Source organism: Sphaeramia orbicularis, chromosome 14 (genome assembly GCF_902148855.1).
Source record: "Sphaeramia orbicularis chromosome 14, fSphaOr1.1, whole genome shotgun sequence".
In the NCBI taxonomy this organism is placed as follows: Eukaryota; Metazoa; Chordata; class Actinopteri; order Kurtiformes; family Apogonidae; genus Sphaeramia; species Sphaeramia orbicularis.
In genome coordinates this window covers 35,015,030-35,035,964 of record NC_043970.1, presented here as the reverse complement: position 1 = coordinate 35,035,964, position 20,935 = coordinate 35,015,030, and the positions used below count along the sequence as shown (strand labels likewise).

At 38.6% G+C, this 20,935-nt stretch overlaps 2 protein-coding genes across 5 annotated transcripts in view; both read left to right on the top strand.

The window, feature by feature from the left end:
• The first annotated feature begins 261 nt into the window (after positions 1–261).
• On the top strand, positions 262–14,708 carry LOC115432773 (RING finger protein 145). Its single transcript, XM_030153773.1, has 12 exons — positions 262–428; positions 3,330–3,581; positions 4,348–4,456; positions 5,734–5,825; positions 6,954–7,189; positions 7,320–7,495; positions 8,433–8,573; positions 8,695–8,877; positions 8,961–9,108; positions 9,787–9,909; positions 9,994–10,227; positions 10,381–14,708. The coding sequence occupies exons 2-12, from the start codon at positions 3,398–3,400 to the stop codon at positions 11,047–11,049; spliced, it is 2,295 nt and encodes a 764-aa protein (XP_030009633.1). The 5' UTR covers positions 262–428; positions 3,330–3,397; the 3' UTR covers positions 11,050–14,708.
• A 3,899-nt stretch (positions 14,709–18,607) lies between these two features.
• The window catches only part of LOC115433508 (transcription factor COE1-A-like), a 131,145-nt gene continuing 128,817 nt past the window's right edge, over positions 18,608–20,935 (top strand). For 3 of the 4 annotated variants that reach the window (XM_030154966.1, XM_030154965.1, XM_030154963.1), the window contains exons 1-2: positions 18,608–19,258; positions 20,058–20,214. In XM_030154966.1, coding sequence (XP_030010826.1) covers positions 19,128–19,258; positions 20,058–20,214 — 288 coding nt within the window. In that variant the 5' untranslated portion in view covers positions 18,608–19,127. The remainder of the gene's footprint in view (positions 19,259–20,057; positions 20,215–20,935) is intronic. The other variant, XM_030154964.1, reaches the window with a different exon arrangement.

Sequence of the window (20,935 nt, the reverse complement as noted above, 5' to 3'; positions counted from 1 at the left end):
CATCAGCATAGTGACTGACTGATCTCCACAAAGCTCATTCTAAAAAATATATTTCCTTAATTTCGCCAAGCAGTGAAGGCCAGCTAAAACTAAAGACTTTATTATTTTACCACAAACTTTAAAGCACACCAGTAAATGGCATTAATTAAGGCGGAATGTAGCGTTCAAAGCACTTCTAGTGCTAGTTTCCATTCTGTAAGTGAAAAGATTTAATGGGACAGGCATATTGCGCATGCCCAGAACATCCTCCTCATTGGTCGGGGTAATGGCTGCTAGGTGAGATGAGCGGATGGGCCACATCCTTTGAGTACGAGTCGCTTCCTTTTAGAGGACCGTTAACTCGGGCGGTGCCGAGTTAAAATGGTTGATATCCGACCTGAAAAACACCCCAAAACTGTATTACACATCGCGAACATCGTCCTTCAAATGTAAGTGCTCTTTTTTCTCACTAGTCTTGGCTGGGCGCCATGGTTAGCTCAGAATGTCTACTAGTCTGCTTGCTAGCTAGGCTAAAGATGGACTTAGTGGTTAGGAGGGACCGGTGCTTTCTTGTATTTGCAGATTAATCCTTCTGCTTTTATGATGAGATATACGAGACCTGTTTTATGAAGTAAACGTGTCGGAACAAGGCAGTTACTTCGTTTATGTTGCTGCCTACCCGTTGTGTTGATGTCAGCTCAGTAGTTTGGTGAAGCTAACTGACAGCGGAGCTAACGTTAGCTTGAATTATTGGCACTGTGCCTGCTGTCTGCTCGATGCAGCTCATCGTATGTACACAGCACGTACGCCACTACAGCTATTTGTGTCCCTAAACGCTTTAATAACTTTGCAGATTACGTCAGAAATTGTCAAAGCTGACCATTTGCTTCTGACTACCCTATATTCTGTGTTTTTGGTCGGAGTAGTTAGCAAAGTGTTGCGGTGTTCTGCATCGTAGCGAAGGAATAGATTTTTTTTGCTACAGTCGAGACGGAGAGGTTACTAGAGTTCATGGCGTGCCTCAATCGATGCAACACTCACTCATCCTTAAACGTATAGTGGAAATGATTCACTCAAATAAACAATGGCACAAATGCACTCTTTTAGGATAAATCTCATCAAACCATACCCTGTATGTTTGGTTAAATGGATTACAGAAGATTAAATCACAGTGGTAAATTGACTGCGGCGTTATATAAGCTCGGATTCTGCGAAGTGATCTGTCTTTGGCCAGGGATGGTGAATTCAGTTATGTAAGGTAACAGGATGCTGCCCCGGTCTGCAGGAGAATTAATGGATAAAATTTTAAACGCCTTTGCTAACTTCCCCAGCATTTCAACAGGGGAGAAAGTGGAAATTTTAAGATCCAAATCAAAAGCATGAAGTGATGCTCAAACTTTGTTCTTTTGATATGGATAGTAATAGTAGTTTATTGTTTGGAAATTATTATCTCCGGTGAGTTTTTCCATGAAGCCCTTTTGAAACAGCTTTTTCAGTAATTAAATTGCAGGGTTATGAGCAAAGAATTTCCGCAATAGCAGCTTGAGCTGTTGGTTAGTGTAGTTAGTAAAAGTCAACACAGAATAAAAATTGCTCCTTTTTTACATTACATTTACTGCTTCATTACCAAGGGTCGAGAGCCTTGTGCACAATTATTGATTTTTTTGGAAGTCCTTAATCAGCTAACAGAAAGACAAATGAGGTTTCCAGCGGACAGTGTTGACCTGCAGTGGTATTACCTACCCAAAAGCAAACAAATTGTTCATCTAGTTTAAGGGGATGAGAAGTGATCATATGAGGCGTGTTTTGCATCAAATTTGAATCTGCTTATTTTTTGGCTGATTTATTTTTAATATATGATATGCTTTTTATGTAGAATTTGGTTGTGTTGCAGAAATTCTGCTGTTGAGTATATGAACAAACTTGATAGTGAGCTATCAACATCATGAGATTTAAGCTCCAGTTACTTGGTCCATCATCTGTATGGGCAAGGCAAAGCCCTTAGTATTTGATTTCATTGTTTGGGTAATGTTACAAATCTATTAGCAAGGCTAATAATAATGAGTGTAAGGGAAGTTTGCAAAATGTGATGCAAATTGGTTAAAGACAGACTTTCACTTTAAATATATATGTCTGGTTTGTGCACAATGGGAAGCTATGATGGCAATGTTTGCATTTAATATGGCTTACAAGAGAAAAAACTGAATAAGCAGATATAAGCGCAAGTACAATAAGTACAACATATAAGTGCAAGTGAGCTTAATTTGTCAAACTGAAGTTACGCTGCACCTGCCTTGAAAAACCTGAGAGTGTTGCAGTGTAATGTACTGCACAGTTTTTTTTTTTGCAGTCTTTACTGGTGCAGTCAGTTGTTGTGGGAAGGCAAATGGATGTTGATTTGTATGTATTCAAGTCTACATTGACCAGCAACTAATTTGACTATGGAAATGATAGTTGTGTGAATGAAGCCTCTCTTTAGTGGCCACCTTTTGTGTTAATAAGCTTATGTGTATTTATTCTTTTTTCTGTGTAAAAACACTTACCAATGTGGTGTTCCAGTTGAATTGCAGTAGTTATCTACTGTGCCAGACATGCTGTTTGTGATGGATTGTGTTTCCTGAGAGTGAGTGAGACCAGTCAACTGAAACATTAGTATCTTGCAGTAGAGTAGGATGATGCTGCCACCCCACAAAGGCTGAAAACAAAAACACTGATGAACACTGCTTATTGTCATCTTGTCAAACCAGTCTTCATAGTAAACTATGTGTGAAGAACCTCAGATCTGGCAAGTGTATTGTGGCACATATTTTTTGCACAGTAACTTAGGCTTCAGAGCTATCTTAAATGTCTCCTCTTGACTTAAAAGCCAGGCAACCTTTTTCTAACCTCGTGTAATGCATTTCATACATAAAGGTAAATTAATAAAGTGTTGAGATGCATATTTTATGCATGCATTTACAAGAGTATTAACTTTTCTAAACATTTTAATAGCTTTGTGACACTGGTAGCAGTTATTTTAGAAGAAATTCTTTGTCCCACAATGTTTCAGAAAGTTCTTTTTATTACTGTTTTGTTACACATTTCGTGAATTGGTGTCTTCATTCTGATTTGCTCTGAGCTTGCTTAAAATATGAATCTGTTGGGTGGCCTAGTGGGGGAGGGGGATCACTGATCATAGGCAAAGTGGTTCTGGGATACTATTTGGAATATTTTCTGCCAATTCAATTGAATTATGTTTTGAATGTTGTATACACTTCCTCTGTCTGTCTCCGTTTTGTCGCATTTCACCTGCATTTTCCAATGCAACATTTTGATCTGTAGCACTGTGCTTTGTCTTTCTTTTTATGCAGTGAACCCACTGTTAACATCCCGTCTTAGTGGTCAGTTCTGCCTGCCCGTCAGAAGTTAAGCTGAGGCCATGGCACTGAAGGACCGTGTAGAGGCGGTGCTCAATGTGGGTCTTCGTGTTCCCAGCATCATGCTGCTTGATGTCCTGTATCGTTGGGATGTCAGCTCTTTCTTCCAGAAGATCCAGCGCTCCAGCCTCTCCAACAACCCCCTGTTCCAGTACAAATACCTGGCACTCTACCTGCACTACGTAGGTCAGTGTATGCTCATCCACAACAAACACACAAACACGTTTTAGTACACAAACACTGACCGTTGGTATATCAGTGTTATCTGTTACTTGTGTGGGTGTTTTGTTTCAACTGTTTGACTGACTTATCAGTTAAAGTTTCTCTTGTTCCTCTGCTGTTTCAGTACGTCATTTCCAACTGTGTCATGATTTGATCTTTCCTAGCAGCATTTGGAAAAAATAATTAAATTGTGTACAATATTCAAAATGCTGGTGGTAGGCTAGGCTGGATAGCTCTGAGAAATTATTTTGACATGCATCAGGAAGAATAATAGTGATCATCCCAAAATAACATTTTCATCAATGCATGATCTGTGCGTTCTAGCTGTGTGTGTGTGTGTGTGTGCGTGCGCTGTCAGACTTGGCTGCAGTTGGTTAATGAGCCAATAGGCTTGGTATGTGCTGATGAACACAATGAGAGGACAGGCAGAAATGGGAACAGGGACAGTAAAAGTACAGTAGTTATTTCTATGTTTATAGGGAGCCTTTTTCATTGTTTAGTTTGTTTTTGTTAAGTTGACTTTGTGTATTATTAACTTGTGTGCTACATTGAGTGCTTTATTAACTGGTACTTCTAAAATGGCTCCATACAATTAAATAAAATTCAATAAGTTAAAGTATTAAATACTTCATTGAATGAAAACATTGTTAGAGATGCTGTTATGTTGCATTTTTTCAGTAATGTTGCTAATTGTGTCGTGTTTGTGTCCATCTGTGTGGCTGCCTTGCAGGTTACATTCTGAGTTTGGTGCTCCTGACTCTGCCTCGCCAGCACCTTGTTAAACTGTATCTGTATGTCCTGACAGCCCTGCTCCTGTTTGCTGGTCACCAAGTCTCGAGGTATAAATACACATACATTTAGATTATTGCTGCAAGATTTGGTGGAAATGTCATGTGGTGTTTATTGTGATTTCAGTTTGGGTTGACGTACTTTCTTATCAAGGCACATGCTGTGATTACTCATTTTGGAATTTTGTATATTTTCAACCTAAAAAATCCTTTCAAACTTGAACTTGCATAACACAAAATACAAATGGTCAACTCAGAACAGAGACTTAGTTTATTTTTTCCCTTTTTTGCAATTAGTTCACTGTAAATCTACATATGTCTGGACTTTTAAATTGCAGCATTTTGCACTAATATAAATGTGCATGTTATGATCAAAACTGCAATTTCATTAATTAATCGCAGCCCTGTGTTAGTGGTGCCCATTTTCAGTCAGTGTGTTATAGTAACATTTAATGCTCTTAATTTAGCAAAAAGGATTTTGCACTCATTTCATGGCTTTTGCCTTTTTTGAGAAAGAACACCCTCAGTATTCTTACATCTCCATAAAGTACTGAAACACTGTTAATAATGGTAACATGTGTGGACTGATGAGGTGTACCAATTATTCCTCTGTTTCATCACGAAAAATCATCGCTAGCCAGTGTAGATCGAAAACGGTACCAGAATGCTGAACTTCTTATACTCTGTTTATAACAATCATGTGGAATGTAGTATATGTATAGATAGATATAGATATAGATGTATACATACGTTTGGTTGCTGACACTTTATGGAAAGGTGGCTAGTGAAAGTTCAACAGTTTTATTATCTTTGAGGTTAAAAATTGTGTTGAAACAGTGGAGGGAAAAACTAAATATGTGGCTCAGGTGTGGAAAAGTCTAACTGCTGAACCCCTGTTTAATTTAGAACATATAGAGTTTGAGTCTCTTGAGTTTTGCAGTGCGTAATTGAAAAAGCATGCCAGCACAAATCAAAGGATTTGATAAGCTCGGAGGCATTGAATTCCAGCAAGTTTGACAGTTTGGAACTGGTTCTCGATCCATATCTCACTGCTACTCTTGATGTTTGAGCTGGTGCTCATACTGTTATTTCAAAATCCTTGGCAGACTAGAAAGCCAAGCACACCCACACAGGTGATTTGACTGATTAGACTTCTAATATTTCATATCTTTTTCAAGGCTTTTACAAAAGAATATATCAGTAACTAGTGTCAGTTTTCAGTATGCTAATTGGGGATAGAAGTCTTCTGGTTGAAATGTAGCTCAGTCTATACAGCAAGTCACAATAGTTTTGCCTGTAAACTGAGCAATTTGACCTTTCTCTGTCAGGGATTATGTCCGCAGTGAACTGGATTCTGGCTATGAAGGACCTGTCTATCTGGAACCTCTCTCCATGAACAGATTCACCACAGCACTCATAGGTATAATATTACTTTTGAATGCATGAATATACATGTGTATGCATGATGATAAATGGATAATACACTATTCTAGCATAAATACAAAATATGATAACACTAACTGGAAATATTGCAATAAAGTGAGCTCAGATACTTTTCTTAAGCTTTTAGGGCTCAAGTCTGTGTGGCCACCTATATTCCTCGTGTATGATACAGCACCCCCATCAGTTTCCTGCTTTTATACTGGTCTTTCTATAGAGGGATGTAGCAGGATCAGTATCTATATCTAATATTGCAACTTTTTGCATGGATTGTAATGATACCAACTACCATTACTACAGTTTAGTGAAAGGAAATTATTATGGAACGTAAACTGTAGCACATACATTTTAATTTGAACAAATTATGTGTTGGTTCTACATGTTTCTAGCTCTACAGGAACTATAGACTCTATTGGCCATCTTACTTCAACATAAAGAGGTTGACTATTGTGCTACAAATAGCACAGGAGTGCTGATTTCACTGCACAGTGAAAGTCTGCAAAAGTGAAAATAGCATGTGACAGTGACAAAGATATACTACTATACCGAGTAAATCTACTTAAAGATGGGGGAGACTTTTGTGTCCAATTTTTCAGCAAATTTGTAAAACCTCAGTCATAGCCTAAGTATTACGAATCTGTAAGTCTTTCTGTGATTACTCACCTGAATCTCTTGCATTACAGTGAATAGTTTTGAAGTGCCATCCACCATAAACAAAACCATGTGTTTACATTTAGAGCTGGGAGGTAGCTGTGGCATCTTCAGAATTTTTTGTCACGACGTGCATTGTGGGAAATGGAGGCTCGCACTGCGAAACTCCCTGCAACGGCAGCACAAGCCTCCGTTTCCCACAATGCAAGAGATTCAGGTGAGTAATCACAGAAAGACTTACAGATTCGTGATACTTAGGCTATGACTGAGGTTTTACAGATTTGATAAAAAATTGGTCTCGAAAGTGTCCCGCACCTTTAATGTGAAAAGTCACCTTGCAATATAAATTGCAAACATAATAAAAACAAACACAAATCAGCTAAAGTTTTTTTCCAAAATCTTATTTTTATACAGTGTTGGCACTTGTGTGTGCATATGTTTGTGCTTGGTCTTTCAGGTCAGTTGGTGGTGTGTACGCTGTGTTCCTGTGTGATGCAGACCAAGAGGATTTGGCTTTTCTCTGCTCACCTCCTTCCTCTGGTGGCCAGGCTGTGTCTGGTTCCACTGGAGACCATTGTCTTCATCAACAAGTTCTCCATGATCTTCACAGGCCTGGAGGTCATTTACTTCCTGGCTTCTAATTTACTGGTACCATACAATCTTGCCAAGACCGCCTACCGCGAGCTGGCTCAGGTAATCTACATAACTCTTCTTTTTTTTTTTTTTTTTTACAGGTTTGGATTTGGTCATGTGAATGGTCATATACTGGGTACCTTCATCTGTCCTCTTCTGTATCTCTACATGATTTGCTTTCTGCCCCCAGGTGGTGGAAGTGTATGGACTGCTCGCTTTGGGCATGTCTCTGTGGAACCAGCTGGTCCTTCCAGTTCTCTTCATGTGTTTCTGGCTCCTGTTATTCGCTCTGCAGATCTACTCCTACTTCAGCACTAGAGACCAGCCTACCTCACGGGAGAGGCTTCTTTTCCTGTTTCTTACCAGGTACTTGAAGTGTCTTGTTATTGCTGAACATGACAAATTACTAAAAAATGGTACCACCTTTGTAGCCTAATTATGATTTAGAATTTTCCCGGAAGTTGTCGTAAGATTTGTTGACAACGACCAAAATAAGTAAAGAGAACGTTGAGACCTGATGGTTATGCTAGGCAGATGTTCAGGACACAGACAGAAATAAACTCAGAATGTTCTGTCTCTGACAAAATAAAAAGATATAAAAAGGAAACATAAATATGATGTTTAACACTGTTATGGAAAATAACTTATTTTTTATAAACTTCTATGATAAACCACTGTGTCTGAGGGAATATTAGCAGCAATATATAATCACACTCAAACATGTATTTAACTGTCTTCCTGAAAACACCTCAGTGGTCAAAACCCCATGTTACTAGGAAAGATTTGCTTCTGCCTGACCATAGAGTTTCCTCTGAGACCATGTGAATCATATAATGCTGGAGGATGACTGGGTTTTTTTTGTCCAATGATGCCAAAAAAATTGCGCACTTAAGCTTTAATTCTTCAATAACTATTATTAAGTATCATGGACTGCGAAGGCTTAGGCAGTGAATCCCTCATAATTCTCTAGACACCAGATCTTTGTATAATATTTACACAGATCTTGCTTGAATTTTCCCATTCAGGCATTGTGTTTATATATTATAAGGGAGTAATCATGTTGTTCAGTTTTCTTACTATCACCTTTCCTGTGAATACTTTACCACAGAAAGCAGTATAGTGTTCAGTGACAGTAGAGTTAAACGAAAGGGTAGGATAAAAGCAATTACTTCCTGTCATAACAGTGTTGTCACAATAGTACCTAATCAAAATACCACCTATAAAGCAGAACGAGAAGTCTGATAAGTAGTTTTTTGTCCTTTTGGTCTATGTAACTTCTTTATCTTCTTTCCTTTCTCCTCAGTATTGCAGAATGTTGTAGTACACCATATTCCCTGCTTGGTCTGGTTTTCACTGTCTCTTTCATCGCTTTGGGAGTTCTTACACTCTGCAAGTTCTACCTGCAAGGATACAGGGCTTTTATGAACGACAACACCATGCACCGGTCAGTCAGTGTGTTTTGTTTTTACTATGAATGGAAGAGCGATGAAATTCAATAAAGCCCCACCTTGTAGTTTGTGTCTCTACCTGTATTCATGTTAAATATGTGCTTTCTTTCTGTGTAGGGGCATGACAGAGGGAATTACCCTTTTGATCCTTGCTGTTCAAACGGGGCTCATCGAGCTGCAGGTCATCCACCGAGCCTTCCTTCTCTCCATTATACTATTCATTGTAGTCGCTTCCATCCTGCAATCCATGCTGGAAATAGCGGACCCCATAGTCCTGGCTCTGGGTGCATCCAGAGACAAGTGAGAGAGAAAACCATATCAGCACAACTGTTTGTTTGTCTTATTTAGTTTCTAGAAATCGTTTCCTGTTCTCTATCCTTTAGGAGTCTTTGGAAGCACTTCCGAGCTGTGTCTCTGTGTCTATTCCTGCTGATCTTTCCAGCCTATATGGCTTATATGATCTGCCAGTTCTTCCACATGGACTTCTGGCTCCTAATCATCATCTCCTCTTCCATCCTCACGTCACTGCAGGTATCACACGGGCATATATAGAATGACTATAAAAGGTTTAACATCCACCTACAGGGTTTCTGCAGGTCTAATCTAATGTACAATAATCTTACTTTTAACTCTTAAAAAGTAAATACTATGAAGTCAAAAAGTATTTAGAGTTGGGTCTTGGTCAAGTGTCAAAAAATACATTTGAAATGTGATTTGAATAATAACACATTGAGTATAAAGAGATTAGAGTTGCAGAGAAAGTCATAAAACAATAAATCTTCTGTAAAACCTCAGCAACAAATGTCTGCCACCCCCTGATATTATTCTGCATCAGCTAAGTCTGGCACCAGCGTGACACAACATTAAATATGCCTTAAGTTGCATTCATAATGGCTTTGAAAAGACTAAAATTTATGCTTTTGAAACCTGCAGAAAAACTGATCATGGAGTTTTTTCAGGAAATGAGCTTAACCTGGCTTTGTGAGAGGAGTTGGAGGATTACATCCACTGTGACTTAATGATGTATGCTAATAAAAATGAAAAGGGATGAGCATTATTCATGCCCTAATGCTACTGCTTCTCACACACAGGCATGCACACATTTCAGCTTATACAAAAAAATAACATTTGTTATTAAATATTTGTTGCCATCTGAAGCTCTGGGCTGTGAGAAAGGAAGTCTGAAGCCGAACATATTTTGTCATGCAGGTCCTTGGCACTCTGCTGATTTATGTCCTCTTCATGGTGGAGGAGTTTCGTAAAGCTCCAGTTGAGAACATGGACGAAGTTATTTACTGTGTCAATGGCACTTACAGATTGTTAGAGTTCCTGGTGAGTCTCAGAACACACACACTCTCACACATCTCAGTTGGTAACTGACTACATCCTGAACTCTGTGATTTCCTACTCTGCCAGGTTGCAGTGTGTGTGGTGTGCTATGGCGTATCAGAGACTGTGTTTGGGGAGTGGAGTGTGATGGGTAGCACCATCATCCTGGTGCACTCATATTATAACGTCTGGCTCAGAGCCCAGCTGGGCTGGCAGAGCTTTCTGCTCAGGAGAGATGCTGTAAACAAGATCAAAAGCCTCCCCACAGCTAGCAGCACACAGCTGGAACAGTACAACGACATCTGTGCTATCTGCTACCAGGTATGTGTTTGTGTTTATCACTTATGGTAAGGTTTTTCATGTTCAAATTATTAAAATAAACCATTGCTGACATAACACACACTTGAAATAAGCCTAAAGGAGAATTTTTTTAGGTTTCAAAACTGTTGTTTTTTTGGTGATTAATCCTTCTAGGACATGAACAGCGCTGTGATCACTCCATGCAGTCACTTCTTCCACGCTGGTTGTTTGAAGAAGTGGCTTTATGTTCAGGAGACATGTCCTCTCTGTCATTCACAACTCAAGAGCCAGTCACCAGCCTCCAATGTCCCCAACCAAGATACTCCTCCAGCAAATCAAAGTCCTGCAGGCCAGGAAGAAGCAGCAGGTGGCATGAAAGAAAAAGACCGTACCTGTCCAGGTGATGGAACAACAGAGGCAACAGCAGAACAGGAGGGAGATAAGGAGGCTGAGGAAAGTTCCTCCCCCTCCTCATCATCCAGTTTGCCCTGTGACTCAAGAAAAGTTTTCAAGATTTCATCATCATCTTCATCTCCATCTCCCCTCTCGACTGAGCCCCAGTCATCACTTGAACCTCTATCTTCATTCCCTTCCTCTGACACACAGGACATGAACACCTCTTCTTCATGTGTCCCCCACCCTGTGTCTCCCCCTGTCGTTCATCAGTCATCCTCACAGCTTCAGTCTCAAGTGGAGACCTGTGCTCACCCTGAGCCCACCCCTGAAGTAAACACAGGTTCCCCACTGAACAGCCAGCACCCATCTGTCAGTTTGTCCCAGCAGTCAGATTCACCCAGTTCCTCTTCTGAGGATGAGCAGCGTCCTGTCCCATGCAGCCATTGAGCCCCATCATAACACAGTGAACATCCATGCATATACATACATGAATACAGTCTAAATGGTCTATCAGACATAGGCTGTTTGAAATTTATCTCAAAATCTATTTTTAGACATAAATTAAATCTCTTAAGTACATATTCTTCACTCAGTTAAAGAATCCATCTGGACACATTTGCCTTCCTTTGGCAAAAACTTGGTAGAGTTTATCTAAATGTGTTTGAAGAATTACTTTAATGCCAGCAGTAATTTAACTAAGGTGGGCATCACTTTTCACACTTTTTTGTTTGTTTGTTTATTTTGTGTTCTGCACTCACTCTACAACCACCTACGGTACAAAATCCAGGTATTTGATTTAAAAAAAAACAAAAAACAAAATATTGGGAAAGCAGTAATCTCACATCAACTTTTTAGTTCGACATCTTGTCCAAGAAATGTGAAGTCCTGAAAGGAACTCGAATCATGATGCTTTTTTTTTTTATTGTTTTCTAGTTGTATAGTGACATTTTGAAATAACGCTTCAGACTCTTTCTCATTTCAATCCCAGGCATTTCAGTGGTGGCTTTTCCCATCCTGCCTTGGTTTGTGCAGCTTTTCTCTCACTGCTGTGCATTTTATAGTGTTTGGGTTTTCTCTGTATGTGCCATGATTGGTATGGAATCGCTTAGGACACCCTTATGAGACTATCAGTAACCAATGGTTGCAATTTAAGTAGTTACAAACATTTAACATTTCATAAAGTCTGACTGATTTGTCAACACATATTTTTGGTTTTCAGTGACAGTAGTCTTGTGTATCACTGAACTGTGGTTGGTTATTATTCTTTGATGTTGCCACATGATTGATCTGAAGCCTGGTGCTAAGCGTAGGATGCAAGATGGGGTCGAGTCAAGTGTTTAGTGATTTCACATGGAATCGACCTGGTTCATTATATGTGGCAAACTCTCTATTGTACTGCTCTAATATCTGAATACAACTTGTTTGGCTGGTCCCAACAAAACAGTTCTCATCGCCAAACTTTAGTACTGTTAAAGACGAAAAATTATTTTTACAATACTTTTTAGAGCATTATTGTTTTATTGGACAGCACACGGTGCAGACAGATTGCAAAGGAGGAGGAGATAGAGTTAACGTAGAACTGTTTGTATTTCATCTTTCAATTTAATGAGAACGTGAGTGGAACAGAAAAGAGCCCAAACTTTTCTGTCATTGGCTTTTACCTCATTTATGGTACGCATCCTGAGCAGAACAAAAGGCGTTTTATTGTTTGAGCCAGCTCTCACTAAACATTTCACGAACCCTGTGATTTTTAGATTCTAAAGACTGATGTCAAATGTGAGAGCAGGCGCCTTTTCAACAAATCACATCAACACACCCCATACTTTACCAAGACCATCTGTGCCCTTTTGCTGCTCAATCACCCCTGTCACTTTACACAAATCAAAAGTTACTACCAGCAAATTGAGCCGTTTGATAGGAAGGCTTCTTTTTCTCCACATGCGATCGGAGACACACACTCATCCCACTCCTGCGAATCGTGCAGGAATGTAAAGAAATGTGTGTTTTAAAGAGTCTGTTTGATCGAGAGACTTAAAATCTTGGTAATGCTAAGTCTTGATGCACGCTTGTATGTAGAGCTTGCACGCTGCCACTGTACCCATAGCATCTATTCGTTTAGTCCCTAATGTGCTCTAACCTTGCAACGTTTTTTCTGCCATTTTTACCATTTATTTGTATTTTTTTGGGTTGCATTTGCACTAATGTCATTTATACTAGCAACGCTCCAAAGCTGTTCTGTGGCTGTCGGCAACCAAATACCCTCTGATGTGTTTGTGTAGGAGGAAACAGCCCAATCTTTTTGTGTGTAATGTACAGTATATAAATGTTGCTCTGTATGACAAATATATTAATCCAGAGGAGTGTTCATATATAAATAAGATTGGGGCCTGATTTCTCCAAAGCTTCTTGGCGGTTACATGTTCTTTGTTACTTTACATGTTTGTGGACAAAGGTACCTTTTGAGCTGAGAAGCTTTTGGGAAACAGAGTTCTGCGATCTGTAAGACCAGCCAGTGTTACCGCTTCTCCGCTCGCTATGACGTGTCCTCAAGCTGGTGTGATCACTCCGGTGCCCTCTACTGTTAGGAGTGGGATCAGCATGGCACAGAGCGACAGGAGATGCACCAGTTAACCCTGAACAGTATTATTTACTACTACTACTATTACTAAAGGTCTCATTACTATGAATGACTTTACTCTTGACATTGAAAAGCACCGGCCGCAGGTGTGAGAATGAATACATGTCAAATGTAGGATCAAACCTGCCCGGTGCTGTTTAACTGTTTGTGTTTATTTTTTTAAGAGATGAATTGTAGAGTTCAATGTATTTTGCACACGTTTCTCTAAGAGGTGACTATAAGGACGTATTACTGAATGACTTTCTTATTTTATTATCAGCTCCATTCCACCCCAGGTTAAACCGGAGCAGCTGAAACAGAAACCTTATTTTCTTTCTCTGTGGAGCACTTGTCATGCTGCAGAAAGATCAGCAGCATAGTCAGATGCTAACAAATGCTCCATGAGGTGATGACTGTCAGTGGCAACTCTAGCAATCAAGTGTGTTTTCTTTCCAAATCTGCATTGCAGTAATGCTTAATAATAAGTGGCCAGTTTGATTCCAGATGTTGTGAGATTACACTAAAAAAATGCAGCTGTTGCACTTATTCTTCAGATCACTTGATATTTCACATTGTAATTCATGCATCTGAACACAGCCGTGGATATTCATGATGTTAAAGCCAAGTATTTATTATATTGCCAAAGATCAAATATGTTGCTGTGCATATCGGAGATTTCAGCTGGTGGATGAACATCACGGCAGTTAAAGGCAGTGTGTCCTTAAGCTATTGTGCCAACTAAATGCATGAGCCCTGCTTTGGACTCTTTAGAACATTTCATATTACTACTTTTAACTGTCAGTAAGTTCAGTGGTAAATCACAGCATCATCTGTAAGTGTATTCATCCAGTTATCCTCAGATGGTCACTAACTATAAAAAATACACAAACTTTCCTCAAAGTCCTGTTACCTATAGTAATGTTAAAATATTACTTGTGCTAAGTTGTTTCTTACTGTCACAGATGAAAAACCTGAATATAAATGATTAGAAAGAAGCCTGATGCTGAGTTTTAATCAGCCTCATGCATCTGTTCAGTCCCACTGAGCCGAGTGGAAACTCCACTCAGTTCTTCATGAACCTTAGCAGGATTTTACAGCATGGTAATGGGATCCACAGCTGGCACCAAGCCCGTCTGCCTGCATACTTATGTCCTGAATGCATCTTTGAGAAGAAGTGACTGACACTGTTGTGTAATACCGTTGCCTCTGACATTCGTTCACCGCTGTGTTTTACCTCAAAAACCTGATCATGTCTAGGGCTCCTCTCACTGAGACTCCCTGACATTTTTGTTTCTATTAACTTTTTTTTTTCATTGTCAGATTAATTTTTTTCATGCAAAAAAATGAGGAGGTTCTCTGTAAAACCTTACTCTGAATCCTGTATTCTGTTTAACGCTCCATGGTTTTGGACTTAATGCCTGGCATTGCCTTGGTTATGTTACAAAAATTGAATGTCAGAAATAAAATGAACGATCCACTTTGGACTCAACCTTTATTTTCTTTTTAATGTGTCTCATTAACCATCTGTTGCGTAATATATAAGTTGAGTATTTTATTTGATGCCTTTCTAGGACCAAAACTTAGAAAAACTGTAGTATGAACTGCTATAACTTAACCTAATTTTTTTTTCTGATTATGTTCTCAGATCCAGGAGAAGCACAAACACAGCATCTGAGCTGAACAGACCAGCATATGAAAAATGAACAGGCTTCTTCCAGAGTTTGTAAAAAAAATTATCTGCATATCACAAAAGAAACCATCACTTAAACATGTTTTTATGAGGTTGCATGATCCGTTTTCATCCTGACTGCTACCTTTTTTGGTTATACAAGAGACATACTTTAAAACAATTTAAGTCAACTACTCTGATTTTTAGCAAAAAAGGAAGACTTTAAACTTAAAAAAAATACCATTGCACCTAATACATTACCTCCTCAAAATATTGTTTCTCAGGGAAAAGGAAAAAATTTAAGAAGAAACTTTTATCTAAATTAAAGCTTAAACATGTCTTTTGGCAGTTGTTAGGCATCAGGAGTTTAACAGCATTTACTACATGTGATGATTTTGTTTTGGGTTTTTTGCCACTTTTATGTAGTTAACTCCTCAAACTGCAACTTTTCTGCCATAAAAGTAAAAAGGGAGGATTTTGTTAGTTTAGCTTTGCTCTTGTGCTGTTACTGACCCCCTTCGCTTGGTCCTGACCCCCTTTTCATCCACCCTGATCCTCAGATCCTCCACCTCTGACCTGGACCTGAAGACAAGCAGGTAAATACTGTTCATGTCACATGTTACAAAACTGAAGCCAAAGACCACCTGCTCCTTAGAAAAAGTGCATTTCATTTATTTACAGCATTGGTTCTGAAACTTTTTACAGTGGAGTACCCCCTGAAATATACTTTTGTTTCCAAGTACCCCCAACTCTCGCTTCAGCATTTTTGATTGAAAAAATTAGGCAAAATTTGTTCCTGTGCCAAAGCTGTCTGTTTTTATTTTCAAAACTTTGTAAACACACAACATATATTTAACTTCAATATATTAAAAATAATAAATCTTTATAAGCAAACTTTGTGTGCAAAATATAAACTGAAATGTGCCCTCTTTCATTAATAAGAAAAATAAATTAAACTGTCATTAATGAAGAAAGGAGCCTTTCATCAACAAAAAATAACACTTAGTTACTCAAATAAACTCATCTTGAATAATATAACGTAGAAACGTTCTTGAAATGTTACCAAAGGTTAAACAAGATGATAGATAATATAAAAAATAAAAATATTGAAATGAAATAAGGTCAGGAGTGTCAATTTTATAATATGAATGTATTTATGGTGTTTTATATTTCAGCATTAATTTTCATTATTTATTTTGTATTCAGTACATGATGACTTATTTAATATATTTTTCCAAAAACATTTCAAGTACCCCCTGGGCTTCTTCCAAGTACCCCTGGGGGTACACGTAGCCCTATTTGGGAAAGACTGCTTTACAGTAACTGAAGGCAGAATTACATATAGTTTATAATGTTTTCAAGTAGCTTATATTTTACTTTAGTTCTTTGAAGAGTTTGATTTGCTATATAAATTAGGCTGGTGCTTTTAAAGTGGTTTCCCTTCACTGCTAACAGATTTTATTTTATTTTGTTTATTTTTTTTAATTTTGTATTCTGTGTTCAATGTTTGTTTGTAATCCACAGACTAATTTCTGGGACCTGTCAATAACTACCTGACCCATTATGCAGGAGACCAGAGCTGGCCCTCTGGGTTCTCTGTAGTTACATAACGTGTCCACATGGTGGCGCTATTGTGCTGTTTTTCAGCTGATTCAGGAGACAAACCGCGTTTCACAGCCACAGTGACAGTACTTCTTTTTCTGCTCTTTCTGTACTGACACTGTATAAGACCATGTTAGTACTTATTTATTATTATCAGATAAAATTCACTTTCATTGATTGTCATAATTTTTTCCATTTTAGATCATTATTTTCCTGATTGTTATTACTTATTATAAAAACACTTCTCTTAAACCAGAATAGTTTTGTTTTATAGACTGTAATATCTGCGTCTATTCTTGTGGGGATAACTTTTAAGTGAAATTATATATATATATATATATATATATATATATATATATATATATATATATATATATATATATATATATATATATATATATATAAAAAAAGAAAAGAAAAGAAAATCGTCGTTATATTTGTTATAATAACTCTTATAAGATTATTCTCACTGTTAAACCTGACTGTAAGCGATTTCTTAGACTTTAAAATAGTGTTTAGTGTTTTCAGATCATTTTAAAAGTGTTTTTAAAACATAATTATTCATTTGCGCCTTTTTTATGAATCTATTCGTTGGGTTTTACATTCTTTTCTGACATGCGCATCTCTCACCTATATGCTTTAACATACAGCTATGCATCCAGTCTTTTATTTATTTATTTATTTATTTATTTCCTTAAATGAACTGACACGCGTGTTTATCCCACTGCGATCGATCCAAAACGCCAGAGCTCCTTAACGCTGCGTCTTTTACGCACACTCCGTATCTCCTTCCATCCTATAAGGGCCGCTCCGCCACTGTCTCTCCTCTCTTTGCAGGAAACCGGAGCATAAAAGACTCTTATTCTCCATAATCAAGGTCAAGAGCGTTTTTCAATAACCTTTGGGAATTAAAGGCTGGAACTGCGCCAGTGAAGCCCTGCCAATCATTTTCACAGCCAGCTGAATAATACAAAAGTTGTTGACCTTTTGCACCTTAACAGATCAATATGCTTTATTTTATTAAAACAGTCCACTGAATTATCTATTAATATTTTTGTTTTGATTCCCTCTCGGCGTCGTGGCGTGATAAATTGTTTCATATAACAGATGGTGCTAGAGGGAGAGACAAAGCAGGGAAATCTGGTAGCAATTATCCTCAATTATGTTCATTGTTATTTTGAGCTAATTATTGTTATTGTCACTTTTGTTTGTGTGTCTTGCGGCGCTTGTGTGCAATAAGCAGGCCTACGGAAGACAATGGGGAGCAGGGGTATGGTTTGACTATGAAATATGGCTTTCATAATTGAGCTTAAACAGCTGCTCTAAATAAAACTTAGATCTTAATGTAAGGCTGCGGTTTTATATCAGAATTACTAATTGTCTTCTGCAGGAATTTGTCTAATACCGCAGGGAAATACCGCTTTTAAAATGGAGCAAATGGAAAATTATCCTGTCTTTAAATTAACCTTTTTTTAATGGTCATTTTTATTGAGCCTCAAGGTTATAGCTTTTTTTTTTCTAACCTGACAAGAGGCCTCACAGTGGAGGATTTTTTTTTTCTATGACTGACACAACAATATATATATATGTGTGCACACTTTTATTCTTTAATATCCTAAATTGGTCTTTTTGTCATTTGCACTTCGTTTTGGCATTGAACAGAAGTTTGTCATAAATCTCCTGCAACTGACCGATGTCCTGCTGAAGTGCTACTGAGCATTTTTTTTTTTTTTTTTTTTTGCAGCACTATGAATATGCTGCAAATTATATGTTCTGCAGATGGAGAAGGAAACTTTATCGGTCTTTTTTTTTCTTGCAGAATTTTCACAGATTGCATGACCAGAGTGGCTCCTCGGGACTCCACTCCGTGTCGGACCCCACTCCACTCTCTCTCCTTTTGTTTGTGGGCGTCTCCACTCTACTCCACTCCTCTCCTCCTGTCCTGTCCCCTCCTCTCTTTTGGTCCCCTCCCCTATTTCCCTTCCCATCCAGGCTCCCTCTCTCCCCCGTGTTGGGTTCTTAGAGAATCCTTTGGGAAGAGTCACAAAGCGTTTTCCTCAGAGAGAGAGAGCGAGAGAGAGAGAGAGAGAGAGAGGGAGTGGGAGAGTGCGCAGAGAGCTCGGGAACCATCCGGAGGACGCATCGCAGCTCTGGACACCGACGCGTCCCGGATCAGTGGGCACGGGGAAAAGAAGAGAAAGCAAAGCGCGAAAAGGGGAAGAAAGAAGTGTCAGATGATGATGACATCTGATCTAGGTGCTAGTTGATCTATCTTTTCTCTCACTGACAGCTCCGTGGACCTCCAAGCGCACAAGGAGTGACTTTTAAACACCTTTCCACACCGGGTCAACGTGTCCCACTGTCATTTTTGGCGATTTAAATGGACGCTTTAAGTCCTTTACACGCGGTGGAGTCTACACTTTTACTATGATTTCCCCTTCCTTATAGTGCCCACTCCTCAGCACAACTAGAATTAGACGGATAAACAAACCGCATCTTGATTCCTGTCGAAGCGCAAACAGTAGCGGAAAAGCGCACCCACGTTGTTTCCCTTGAATCAGAGTGAAGTATTCACGGGAGAACAAGTGCACGGAGTGGAGGTAAGAGACTGATCCTCGGAGCTTCGGAGATTTGTTGATGTTTGGGATCCAGGAGAGCATCCAGAGAAGCGGCAGCAGCCTGAAAGAGGAGCCGCTGGGAGGCATGAACGCTGTCCGGAGCTGGATGCAGGGGGGCGGCGTGCTGGATGCCAACACGGCCGCCCAAAGGTGAGACCTGTTCGTTTGAAGGACTATAACTCAATTCACAGTTTGCTGAAATAGGGAAAAACATTTTTTTTTCCTATGAGGACTTTACAACTGTACCGGTGCAGGACAGCCGGTGCACTGTGGTGGTGGTGATGGCGGGGAAACCACAGGGCGGAAAAAAAAAAAGGATGTAACTGCTGCAAGGACACTTTGGGAAATTTTAATTCTGTAAAAAAAAAAAATCTAATAATATACCGCGTTTTTGTAATCTGTATATTTTAAAACGAAGTAGCCTACTTAAGACTTAATGGCAATATGCGCTCCAAATTTTACGCACAGCATGCACCTTCTGCACATTTAAGCAGCTGGCTCGTTTTTCATAAGCATGAAGCCAAAAGGTCAAATAAAAATAAACTCAGGCCTCAATTTGAGATTAAAATCTTAAAAACAAACTTACTCTTTCCTCATTTTCTTAAGACGCTCTCTTCTGTAATTATCTGGTTCCAATTTTTGCATTTTTTTTTAAGTTATAGAAGCTAAAGGTGGATGAATCTGTAATCACACAACAACCTTTAACACAAATAAGGCTGTTTTAATTTTTGTTTTTTAGAAATTTAGTTTTACTGGAAATGAATCCTAAAAAGTCACATTTTAAAATCACAGCTTGCAGTTATTATTATTATAACAAAACGAGCGATTTAATCAAATAAAAATGTGCGTAATAGTGGATTTACTCTCACATTTCGCTTTTACTGCTTTAACACGTTCAACAAAACTGACCCGTTCTAACACCGACCCGTTCACACATGTGTGTCCGCAGTGGAGTGGGTCTGGCCCGGGCTCACTTTGAGAAGCAGCCGCCCTCCAACCTGCGGAAGTCCAACTTCTTCCACTTCGTCCTGGCTCTGTATGACCGGCAGGGTCAGCCGGTGGAGATCGAGAGGACCAACTTTGTGGACTTCATCGAGAAGGAAAAGGTCAGTGTAAAAACTTAAATCCTGAATCCACAGTCATTTATTAGTCTGATAGTGTGAAGGCCTTATTTTCACTGAGCTCTCTGATAGTTCTAATATTTTCTTTTAAAACATGCACAGTAATTTTATTATTATTATTATTATTATTATTATTATTATTATTATTATTATTATTATTATTATTTATAGAAACCTTGATGAATATATAAAGGTTCTCCTCAGACATGCATTCAAAGCATTGATTCTTCGATCATTTGTGCTTTTCCCAAATCACTAAATCCCCCCTCGTTGCTTAAATTATTATATTTCCAGCTCAGCTCAACACAACCACTTGTTCTATATAAACACCAGCGGGTCGACCGGTCTCCTCATCAATTATGACACCGTTTAAATGAGATGAAATTTAGTGGGAGAATTTAGTGTTGGATTTATTTGCCCTCCAAACATAATCAGTAATTACAGAGGAATTAAAAAGCCACAATAACACCATGATTACACACGGACAAATTACAGGGTTACACCGCTTTAATACGTCCGCTGTGTGCATAAATCACATGTTTATTTAATGTGTCATCTCTTTCAATATTTCTGAATATGCTCTTAAAGGCCCGTATATCCACAGAGTTGCTTTTTGTTCATTTATTTTTTTGTATTTTTTTTTTTTTTTTTTTTTTGCTTCAAATTTGCAGTAAAATTGCAATAAGCTGCAAGCCAACAGGTTCAA

What these genes read in the sequence shown, in the direction of transcription:
- LOC115432773 (XM_030153773.1), top strand. Translation starts at nt 3,398, where the DNA reads ATGGCACTGAAGGACCGTGTAGAGGCGGTGCTCAATGTGGGTCTTCGT. An exon ending in ATTCACCACAGCACTCATAG is followed by an intron (nt 5,826 to 6,953) that starts GTATAATATTAC and finishes TTGGTCTTTCAG; the next exon opens with GTCAGTTGGTGGTGTGTACG. An exon ending in CTGGGTGCATCCAGAGACAA is followed by an intron (nt 8,878 to 8,960) that starts GTGAGAGAGAAA and finishes TCTATCCTTTAG; the next exon opens with GAGTCTTTGGAAGCACTTCC.